The sequence below is a fragment of the Diplotaxodon limnothrissa genome, linkage group LG14, assembly GCF_057381915.1.
Source record: "Diplotaxodon limnothrissa isolate DT_005_m linkage group LG14, D_limnothrissa_male_GT1.1, whole genome shotgun sequence".
NCBI lineage: Eukaryota > Metazoa > Chordata > Actinopteri > Cichliformes > Cichlidae > Diplotaxodon > Diplotaxodon limnothrissa.
Window position 1 is genome coordinate 30810045 of NC_140609.1, and position 11202 is coordinate 30821246.

General features: G+C 38.8%; 1 protein-coding gene across 3 annotated transcripts; it reads right to left on the bottom strand.

The window, feature by feature from the left end:
* Positions 1–1176: 1176 nt before the first annotated feature.
* LOC146619141 (dehydrogenase/reductase SDR family member 11-like) lies at positions 1177–10089 on the bottom strand. Of its 3 annotated transcripts, none has more exons than XM_085370387.1 (8): positions 8019–8412; positions 7565–7709; positions 4931–5140; positions 4618–4712; positions 2148–2277; positions 1922–2014; positions 1770–1835; positions 1177–1663 (listed from the first exon to the last, which is right to left on the bottom strand). In XM_085370387.1, the coding sequence occupies exons 1-8, from the start codon at positions 8117–8119 to the stop codon at positions 1622–1624; spliced, it is 882 nt and encodes a 293-aa protein (XP_085226513.1). In that variant the 5' UTR covers positions 8120–8412; the 3' UTR covers positions 1177–1621. The 3 variants fall into 3 exon arrangements, with proteins under 3 accessions (XP_085226513.1, XP_085226516.1, XP_085226514.1); XM_085370390.1 differs by lacking the exons at positions 7565–7709; positions 8019–8412 and adding exons at positions 8440–8512; positions 9957–10089 and having other exon boundaries at positions 1314–1663; XM_085370388.1 differs by lacking the exons at positions 7565–7709; positions 8019–8412 and adding exons at positions 8440–8512; positions 9654–9950 and having other exon boundaries at positions 1314–1663.
* Between the last annotated feature and the right edge of the window lie 1113 nt (positions 10090–11202).

Below are 11202 nucleotides of genomic sequence, written 5' to 3' on the forward strand. Positions count from 1 at the left end.
TGTGGAATGGACATTATAGAAATATATATGAGCTATTTTACCACTGATTTATGTATTTTTTATCTTAAATATATTACTATGTTAAGCAATTCTTTTTGAATACTGAAATATATAATTTGAGATATTTTCATACTTAAGGTTTAATGTTTTACACCATAAAGTTTTTCTAACAAATATCCGTGAAGTGCAATTAGATAGGGAAGTACAACAAAGTTCCCCCCAAAATAATTACTTGATTATTTCATACCTTAGTATATAATGTCTATAACAACTTCATAAAACTGTTTAATGACAAGTTAAAATCATCTTCATAAATGTAGCAAAGAAGTATAAAAAAAAAATTCACTCCATTATTTGACAAGGTCACATGGTGTAGTTCTATAAGGGCTGCTCTGTCGCTTGCACCTGCTTTATCGGGAGTGTCCTTGTAGAGTCATGGAGCAAATTCAGTCTCCAATAAACCAGAGAAAATGCACTGCAAAAAAGAGTGGATACTGAGGAAACTCAGAAGAGTTGTGCAGGTGTCTCACAGAAACTGAAATTATGTGATTAATGTATGTGAGAGTGGGAAACTCCAGCAGATCCCAGGAACAATATCAGACCTCTGTTCAGAAGAACACAGTCCTAGAAGAGCGCACCTTCATACTCCCAGGGTCTGGTAGAGGACCCGAGCTTTAAGGATAAACTACCCGCAGGAGAGAGAGGGGATTAAAAAAAACAATGAAGTCTAGTTACAGAGTTTCAAAACACATGGCATTTGTTTATGCCATTACTACACATTAACTAAACACACAAGAAGCCAGCAGGAAGCACATTAGGAGCAAAGCGAGCTGGAACACAGTGTGACACAACAGAGCACACAAGCAAACCGAGACTTTAAAAACACAGGACATGGAAAAACAAAACCGAAGGAAAGCAGAAAAGACAACTCACAAAGTAAAGCCGAAAGTAACCAACTAGACACAGCACTGTGAGAAAAACACACAGCATAGAGAAACATGTGGGAGGCTACAGTCAACTAAAACACAAAGAATCCACCTCTAAGACTACTTATCATTTTAAGTATAAAACAGAATGTACGATGCTGGAATACTGACAGAGACACAAAAAAATAAAAGAAACTCAGTCAATTAGTAATCAAAACCACAGCTTAAGAATAACAACGAGTCAGTAGGTTCACCATTTTATTTAATTATTTACATGTATTTGTGATGTGTCACTTATTGATATTACATAAATATATTTTCTATTTATTTTTGCATTTTCTTTTTCTAAAATTTTTACAATTATCTTACATATCTTGCTATACTTCATTAATACTACTAATGCTTAATTTCTCAAGTACATTTATACTTAAGGTTCAGACATGGTTTTTAAACGATAAAGATTTTATTAAAAATCAGACTTCCCTTAATGCAATTTAAAAAAAGAAAGAAAAAAAAGAAAGAAAAAAGAAATGCAACAAATTTCCCCTGAAGATTGTTTTTTATTTTATACATTTGTGAAAAAAAAACAACACCATAAAATTGTTTCATGATCGTATCAAGTCATTATCTTTTAAAATGTTGTAAAGAAGTGAAATCTGTCATTGTATAATTTGAGAGGGTCTTGTGGTGCAGCTCTAAGACACCTGCTCTGTCCCTCGCATCTGAATGTCTCCAATCTGAAACAAAAGTTACGTGAACGTTGTCTTATTATGAGTCAAAGTTAAACAGGAAAGTCTTAATAAGACACAATAAAAAGCATAAAAACAAGAGCAAAGCACAAACCTGAACATGAGGAGGGGCACTGAGCACATATACAACAGAACTGGCAACATCTTTTGCTTCCAGAGGCTGTGAGAGAAGTGAAAAGTGACTGAATACTCTTTACTTGAGTAATCATATCAACGATACTTTAATTATAGGAATGATCCCTTTACCTTATATTCTGAGTATAGACCAGCAGCCTTATCAGGATCGTCTTTGAAGAGCCGTGGACCAAATTCAGTCTCCACTAAACCAGGAGAAATGCTCTGCAAGAAAAAAAAAAAAAATCATGAGGGAACTCCTGTACGTACTGTGTATGCGTCTCATAGCAACTGTTACTAGCATTATGAATTATACTAGCACTTTATGAGCTGGTTATGGTATATTTTAAAGCCTTACCGTGGCTCGGATATGAGTTTTTTCTGCACGCAGTTCTTGCCTCAGGCCCTCAGTCAGAGCGGTTACAGCAAACTTGGTGGCGGTGTAGAAATGTGTAGTTGCATTGGGAAGTACACGATGACCGGACATACTGCAACATCAAACAGATTACAAACCTGAGCAGGTAAGCAGAAATAACATTAAAAGTTCTTCTTTTAAAAGGCAAGTCTGACTGAATGATGCAAGAACTTCTGTGGCACACAGAAGCTGAGGTCCAGAGCTGCAAAAACTGGTTTATACTCACAAAAATTGCTTAAGTCCAAAATCTGGATTTGATAGTTTGATACTGATCTCCAGTCTGGATTTTCCTTCAGCTTTCATATTAGTTTGGGTTCTGGTTGGCCAAAATAACTGGAGATGTCACTTTATTTAGGACAGTTTTATGAACATTTTAAATACTGTCTGACATTTTTTTTGATGGTTTATCCTGCAGATGAATAAACACTGACCTCAATGAGGTCTTTAAAATCTGGACTCAGTTATTTTGCAAATTTCTAAATGTTGTAATAACAGGCATTTTGTCAAAGCAAAGTGATGGCTGTTTCAGTGCAAAAAAGGTCCGATCCCTACAGAAAACAGAAATCACTTCGGTGTTAGGGCTGTCCGATATAACGATATATATCGGAAGACGATATGAAAAAGTCTATCTTTTCATATTACGCTATCATTTGTTTCATGGTGTCACAAAATAAACTGTTTACGACCATATTTTTTCATCGTTTTGATGGTCACTGTAGTGGCTATATTAATTTCTTAAAAATCTCTCTTTCTCTTATATTTAAAATAACCACACTACGGACGGACAAGTGACTGTTTTTACATGTTGTCATTAGCAGCTACGACGGTAAACCCAGTGTGTGGCTCCGTCATCCGCTTGTTTATTTTCCACATAAACCTTTTACAATAAAGCTCAAGATCCTGTTGAGATGTTTCAAAATAAACTGAAATGATGACAAACAGAAAGACCACTCAAAACAAATTGAGGACCTTATTTCTAAACGAGGGGCTAGCTCTGTAGCATGGATATGGTTTGGTTATGAAAAGTCTGACATGGACCAGAAAACTGTGCTCTGCAAATTATGCAGGAAACCGATCTCCACCTCAGACTCTAACACGGCAAACCTCTTTAACCACCAACACAAGAGTCACGCAAAAGATTATGGAGAGAGTTTATGGATGAGAAGCAAAAAAAGAGCAGTCAGGTGCTTAAAATAAACCTTAGACTCAAACGTTAAAAAACAGGCTTTTCCAAGCAACACGCCATGTAATAAATTCATCCGAGTCAAGGTTTCTGGATAACTGGAGAATATTCCTCATTGAAAAGGGTGCCAGATTAATGGCTTAGCAAACTGAGGCTTGAGCATAAAGGCACAATTTTCTCTCTAACTTGGCCAAATAAGCACAGTAAGAGCAGGTTGTGTTCTGAGTTTTCATCTAAAATTGACTGGTAGCGCCATGCTTTAGCTGATTTCGTTCTTTTCTTTTCTTTTTTTTTAATTCATAGCATGTTTTAAGTGAAATACAGATTCTCTGCTGGGGGAAAATGTTTTATATGTCCAAGTTTTTAAGCTGAACTTTATGAAAACCACTGAAGAAAGCATTGCATTGTCGTGGGAATGTACATGTATTAGTTTGGTGATTTGTTTTTAACTTTGATTCTGCTGGAAGTGCAGCAGAACACACACCAAGAGTCTTTGTTCAAGCAATCAAGTTAGTTTCCCTTTGATATATTGACAACATAAAGAAATTTCCATGTCTCCTGTGTTAACCTGTGGGACAATAGGCCGCACCAAGAGGGAACTCAATGATAAAATAATTTAATTAAACTTAAATTTGTTTATTTTACCGCTCTTTGAGCAAAATCCCAAGATTTGCAGCATTAACCTTTTGTCTTATTTGCAATTGTTGAATTTCGCTGCTATAGGTTTTATATTTTTTCTTTAGCGATTTTTAATCCGTATTTTAACATTATTGTCAACAAAACGCCTGTTTTTAGTGTGCTCAGCGCATGAAACAAAGTCCCACTCAACAGAGAAAGTTGACAACCACCATTGTGACAACCGTTACTACCATAATGGGGCTTTAGGTTTTGCTGAGCCAGCTAACCTAAAGAAAGCCTGGCTGTGTTGAACTTCATCCGTAATACACCCCTCAGCACAACTGCACCGACAGGCAGCATTGTGTAAACTTACCTGCTTGAATGTGACGAAGTTCATTAAAATGTAAAAGTCCTGCCCTCATTTCACTTGTAGCTTTCTTTCAAAGTTAGAAAATGTCGGCCATTTAAAAATAAAAAATTGTGCAGAGTTGCAAAATTAATATCATATTCACAATCTGAATAGAGAACATGCCAACATGAAAACATATGTGTGTTCTTATTAATTCAACAGTTTTTCACTTCACAAGCTTGCACAAGCAAATAAAACTGCACCTGTTTATGTTTATGATGTGCCCATCATCCACGTTTCTCTCTTTCATTGACTGATACGCCTCACGCGTGCAAATACTCAACCCAAGGATGTTCACCTGCAAGAAAACAAACAGAGAAATCTTGCACAACAAAGGTTTTTAAGCAACTTTGAATTCTGTTTAAAACTGTTTGAAAGTGTTAATGTTTAAACAATACCACAGCAGTAAAATCACTGATGGGTGACCTTTGTCACATTTGTTATTTCAGTTCAATGTTTTACTTGAAAACCACTAGTGAATGTCACATCAATGTAAACCAGGATCTGAGCTCTTACATCCATCATGTTCTTCCAGCCGCTGGTTTTGCCACTTAGCAGCGGCTCTGGATGAGCCAAGCCAGCGTTGTTGATGCACACGTCCACACCTTTGTGCTGCTCTTTGATCGCTGCAAACATGGACAGAATCTCCTCCTCTTTGCTCAAGTCACACTTGAAAGGCACCAAAACGCCAGGGTGACCGGCGCTCTGACACTCTGCTGCCAGTTTCTGAAACCAAACAGGAAACAATAACACACTTCAGAATCCCATCTGTGTTTAATGTATGCAAAAATCGTTCAAATGTTAGATCTATATAAAGTTAGTCCAAATAAATAGATTTTGGTTTCACTTTGCATATCACCAGTAGCGGTTTTTGATACGGGCAACACGGGCGGTTACCTGGGGCGGCATCGTGGTGGGGGGGCGGCATCACGGGCATCGGCAAACAAAAAATTAAAAAGAAAATTGCTCGTGCTCATGCTGCCCCGACATCATGCCAGCGCATATTGGGAATGGCATAGGCACCGATCGGTTTTCTATCGCCCATTTGCTGGGAGTAAGGGCGCCCTCCGTTTGCGCCTGCTGCTTGCGGCAAAGGAAGGAGAGGGCGGGGCAGCGGGGGATTCACTGGCTGGCTAGAGCAGCGTCTAATAACCCACCCCCAAAATAAAAACAAACCAACAAACACGAAAACGCCTGACATTATGATACAGACTTATAATTTGCACCGATGATTTTGCGAAATTCTATACGTTCAAAGTGAGCGCGAGAGCCCTCGGTGCGCCTGCTTGCTGCTGAAGTCAAAGTAAACTTTATTGTCATCTCCGCTACATACAGTCCAGTATATAGAGAGACAAGACGGCGAGGTTCCAGTTACAAAAGTGCAAGTAAACAAACAATAAATATAAGAAGAGTAAGAAAATAAATATACACTTAAGACTCGGGGTAAAGGGATAAATAACAATTTAAAATTTATAATTTACAGTTTGATGATTTAAAGTCTCACACACAACACATCGAAAGGGGAGGAGAGCCCTGCTGCTTCCAAATAGAGCACATTTCATTCATAATGCTGTAAATCCAAGCCCATTATGTATTCTTGATTTGAATACTGGGTTGTGTGAAATCCCAGAAATAAACCCTAGACAAAGTGAATCTGTGAACTAAGGTGTAGGTTTATTAAGTTATGTTGTGGTGATCCTCGAGTTGGGGGATGGGTGTTCATACTGGAGTGCAAAATTAAAACCAAGATGGACAAGAACAGTTCAAAGCTATCAGGTGCTCAGTTTAGAAAAAAAGAAAAGAAAAGAAGAGGAGGAGAAACGAAGGATACAGGTAAGCAGATGTGTCATTGGATAATGGCGGGTTATGTATCCTGAAACAATCAGAATCAGAATACTTTATTAATCCCTAAGGAAATTATGTGGGTTACAGTTGCTCCAAGAAGAATTGGTAAAAATAGTAACAGTAACAGACTACTCCAAACTCCAAACAATACATTATGTTACAGATTTAAATATTAATTAGTCATTGTCAATTGTTGATTTGTCCTGTTCTCATTGTATGATGAATTATGATAGCTGTTTGGTAGCCGTTTGCATACTATGCATACTCTCTCAAGACAAGAACTAACAGACTTAAAAACTCCTTTGTCCCACACGCCATCAAACTGTTTAACTCCTCTCTGGAGGGGAGAGGGAGGGGAAACAGGAGGACAAAGGAGGGGGGAACAACTAAGCTGTAGTGCCTCTTCACCTCACTGTGCAATACCTTGTGCAATACTTTTTGTAAATAGTCAACAGTGCAATAGACTCAATACTTGAAATGTGCAATTCACTTGTATTTTTATTTTTTATTCCTATTTATTCTATTTATCCCCTTTGTATATTTTATTTATATTTGTCTCTGTATTTATATATGTGTGTGTGTGTGTGCGTATATATATATATATATATATATATATATATATATATATATATATATAACAATTCTGTAACTGTAACTTCGGTCGTTGCTGTGCTTTTTGGAAGTCGAATTTCCCAGAGGAACCCACCCGAGGGATTAATAAAGTTCTATCTCTCTCTCTCTCTCTTAATGTGTGTGTGTGTGTGTGTGTGTGTGTGTGTGTGTGTGTGTGTGTGTGAGTGTGGGGGGGTGGGGGGTGGCAGAGGGAGTGTTCGCCCAGGGCGCCAAACAGGCTAGGACCGCCACTGCATATCACCACAAAGAGCAGTGCATACCATCTATAAACAGTCAGCTTACGGATCTGTGTTCAGATGTTATACCAACTCGAATCTCTGCCATCTGAATAATCACTGGCCAAAGTCTTAAGGTAAAGAAATCTGCGCAAATGCCGTTTTAACATAAAACCGTCGTCATATTCTGTCTTTCTCATATAATATCACTTTCTGTTGAAAGTAGCATGAGTGACAGTTAGTTGGAATTAACATTTTGTGCGCAAGCTGTTTAACCGACGACTAAAGTGTAAAGCAGAAAAGCGCTATACAAGAACGAGCACAATTAGCGTTTACCAAATAAGTGACACGGCTGCAAATTTTCTGCATAAAGCCAACAATAAACAGCAACATTTACTGTGCGATTTACATTAAATTACTCTTTGCAGAAAGTTTGAGTTTCTATATCAGAGCAAACCTGAATCTTTCCGACGTCCCTGGCACAGCCCACCACTTTCATGCCGAGCCGGACTAACTCTACGGCTATAGCCGCCCCAATCCCGACCGAGGCTCCGGACACCAGAGCCACTCTGCCCCGCCAGCGCTCCATGACAGCCCGGTAACTGCAACACACACGAAAACACCACAAGTATGAAGAAAGGGACGTTGAGCCTGCAGCACAGTGAGCCCTGGAAATGTCAAGCACATGCGAACCGCAAACGTCGCACACTCAGTACGTCATACGTCTCGGCGTATGCGGCGTTCACGTAAATCAGTTGCAAACCGTAGAAAGCAGTAGCATCAGTTCTGTCACTGCGATTACATACCGTACTTCAACCGATCATAGCCTTACTCACATTTAATTGACAGTAACGCATATCTTTCACTTTACTGAAGTTAAAACATATCAACCATTAATAGAACAGACAGACCTGTCACAAATGTAACTCCCACTGCGTATTTGCTCCGTAAAATCAAAGATACGACGTAGAAGCCGTGACTCAAAATCTGTGCAACGGCAAAGAAAGAGCATGGCTTAAGAGGGAATGTATTCATATAGTTTTAAGTCTCTGTGACCACGAGCATTACAGTTTATTTGGATAACTTCTTCACAATAATAACTGTCTCGCCACTGCTCCACCAGGTCACCTCATCTGCCAGTAAGAGGCGCTAAAAAGCAGGGCCGTGCAGAGACGTTTAAAGGGGCGGGTGCTCAAAGTTAAAAAGGTGCACATTGAACCAGGCTGAATAACAACAACACACATTCATCAAGAATCTAATATGGCATCGCATCATACTATATCACTGTTGTGAGGTGGCGACAAGGCAAAGCAAACGTAGCCTATGTTTTACCTGATGGGTACAATGTTGCTGTTGAGGGGTTGCTGCTGATAGTGCTTGAGGGCAGGGCTGTGTTGATCTGAGACTGTAGACATTAAAAAGTCCATAGCAGAGATGATTAAACAAGTGTCATGAGATAATAAAAAAATGCAAAGATTGGTGACAGCGCTTGGAACCATAAGGCAGCAAAAAACTGTGAGAAATAATGTAGGCTCTGCCTGTGAATCACTCTTTGCTTCTCTTCTTTCTTCCATCCCATCATCTCATATATCACTCTCCACTTGCTGTCTATCTGAGAACAAGGCACAACTTGCTATTGCAATAAACTATAATCTAATCATCCACACCTAACAACTCTTGCACTTAATCTATAATAAAATGATGACAGAAAAATGTTATAGCACTGCCTTTAGTAGCCTCACACAGCTCCTACTGTTTCCTCCTCATGTCTTTACCAGGCATGTCTGGACAATGTTATATCATGAGTAATAATTTTAAAAAAATCCATATACATAAAACAAACACATGCAAGCACACACAGTGACATTTTAGACCTTCTTCAGAATACTGTATATACTATGGGCATCACGGTGCTGATCCAGAATCCTTACATTATTATTTGTTACTAGAGCTACAATAATAAAGCAATGAGGAGGGGGAAGTAATAAATATGAAAAAATGTCATTATGATGATTCCATTTGTTTCACTATCCACTCTGTGCAGGGGCAAAGTTAATTACATTTTTAAACTGTAGAGATACAATCATTTTACTGCTGTAAAATCCAAATTTTGTCTTATTTAAAATATAAATCTAATATAATCTGCTTCTTAATGTATGTTTTTTAAAATACAGCGTGTGTTTTTTAAAATATTATAATAATGCATAATTATGTGGACATGCATATTAGACCGTTTTTTAGCAAAAAATAATCCCCCCCAGAAAGGCAGGAAAAGCTCTGTAACTTACTTTAAAACTAAATATGTTCACTAAAACGGTGACAGAGCTACAGACCCATGACAGCCTTACACAGTGAGCTAGCAGCTATGACCAGCACTACTTGTGCAGTTAATAAAAGGACAGGTGTGTTCGTCGCGCTGTTGCAAACAAAGCACGCTCATTTGTTTCAGTTCGTCAAATTGCGACAAGACAACTTACCAACGTGTACGTAATAAGCCAATACTCCTGGGTGCTACACACTACAGTGTACGCTGTACACCTACTTACTGGTTTTGTCGCATCACTCTGTATCTCTGAGTTAACTTGTGTTTCTCCTACAGCTCCGGACTGCAAAAAATGCGCGTGCTCTTTGTGAGCTCGTTCCCGGTGTTCCAGATCTACTGGCGTTTAGATCAACTGGCGTTGGTCGAACAGATGTGTGTCAGTCTTGCGTTTCAGGAGCTGCTACCGACAAACCAGCAAAAAAACGCCAAATGTGTCATCTGTGACATTTGTGAGGTTGTCTCAAACACACTCCGTCAGTCTTGATGCTGTTGAACAACAAAATGCTTAAAAATGTGGCGAGTTTACCTGGTGAAATCCTCATGCGCGACGCGATCGCGAAAACAGCAAACAAGTAACACCACGCCGTTGTTGTTCACAGGACACAAAGAGTAAACGATCGGGAGACTCTTGTCGTCGTCATCGTTCCCCTCGCACGGTTTATTTCTCCGAATTCAGCGTTTTTGCTTCACAACTACAGCGTGCTGTTTACTTTGTGCACTAACATGGAGTCGAGTCAACCAGCGCCACCTCTGGCCAAGTGCCACAGCCTACAGCCAGATCAACCTGTGACACACATCTGCACCACGTTTGATTTCGTTTCTTGCACAACACATTTGTACCTTTCAATTGTGTCTGTCTGTGAATCATGCAAATAAACCTTTGAAATGAATGAAATGATATCATATATTCCTTATTGGCCTACATTTGTACAAAATTCCAAATTATATACACAAAGTCATAGAAATCACCACTCCAATTGGTCATCATGATTTTGATATTCTCTTTTCCCATAACAATGAAATACACCTTGGACAAATATGACACATCGATATTTCATTAGTGTCGTCACATCACATCCTGTAAGCATCATCTGCCTGTGTCCTTTCCCTGGAAATTAATATTTCCAGCCAATATAGGCAATCCATCAACATGGCTGGAGAGTTGGTAGTTATATATAAAGTCAGTGACTCAGGTGTGTCGCTTGGTTTGTCATCTGTTTGTGAGACTGGAGGAGACGCAATCTTTTGTTTTAAATCTTAGTTAGGAAGATTCCTGTTTTAAAACAAGCACGTATTGTGAGAAATGCAAGAAGTACATCTGCAGAAAGCACACCGTTACATTCTGTCCATCATGTGGACAAAATTGAAAATGTTGAGCATTGAAAAACTGAGAACGTTGGGCAAGTTCAAAAGAAATGTGTTTGTAAGAACGAAAAACCAAATTGTTCCTACAATAGTTATGGAAAGTCTAACTGTTGTATGTCTGTGTTCTACATGTTTATCTGATGGGAAATAAAGTTGCTATTGTTTCATTGCAGTTTTTGAACAATTCTGAGTGGATTTACACAGTACGGATCTAAATGACCCGCAACAAAATCAATGTCATTTTTTTGTTCTTCAACATAATACAAGGGTTCATTTCCAAAACTTGCCTATGATCTTCAATTTGTAGCAGATCCACTATCACACAGCAGCTAGAGCAGTTTCAAATGGAGGTCAGTCCACTGCTGCCATCTGTGGCCAAATACCATAGCCCACTACTAGATTAACTT

What these genes read in the sequence shown, in the direction of transcription:
- LOC146619141 (XM_085370387.1), bottom strand. Translation starts at nt 8,119, where the DNA reads ATGCTCTTTCTTTGCCGTTGCACAGATTTTGAGTCACGGCTTCTACGT. An exon ending in GCTGGAAGAACATGATGGAT is followed by an intron (nt 4,713 to 4,930) that starts GTAAGAGCTCAG and finishes GTTTTCTTGCAG; the next exon opens with GTGAACATCCTTGGGTTGAG. An exon ending in AAACTCATATCCGAGCCACG is followed by an intron (nt 2,015 to 2,147) that starts GTAAGGCTTTAA and finishes TTTTTCTTGCAG; the next exon opens with AGCATTTCTCCTGGTTTAGT.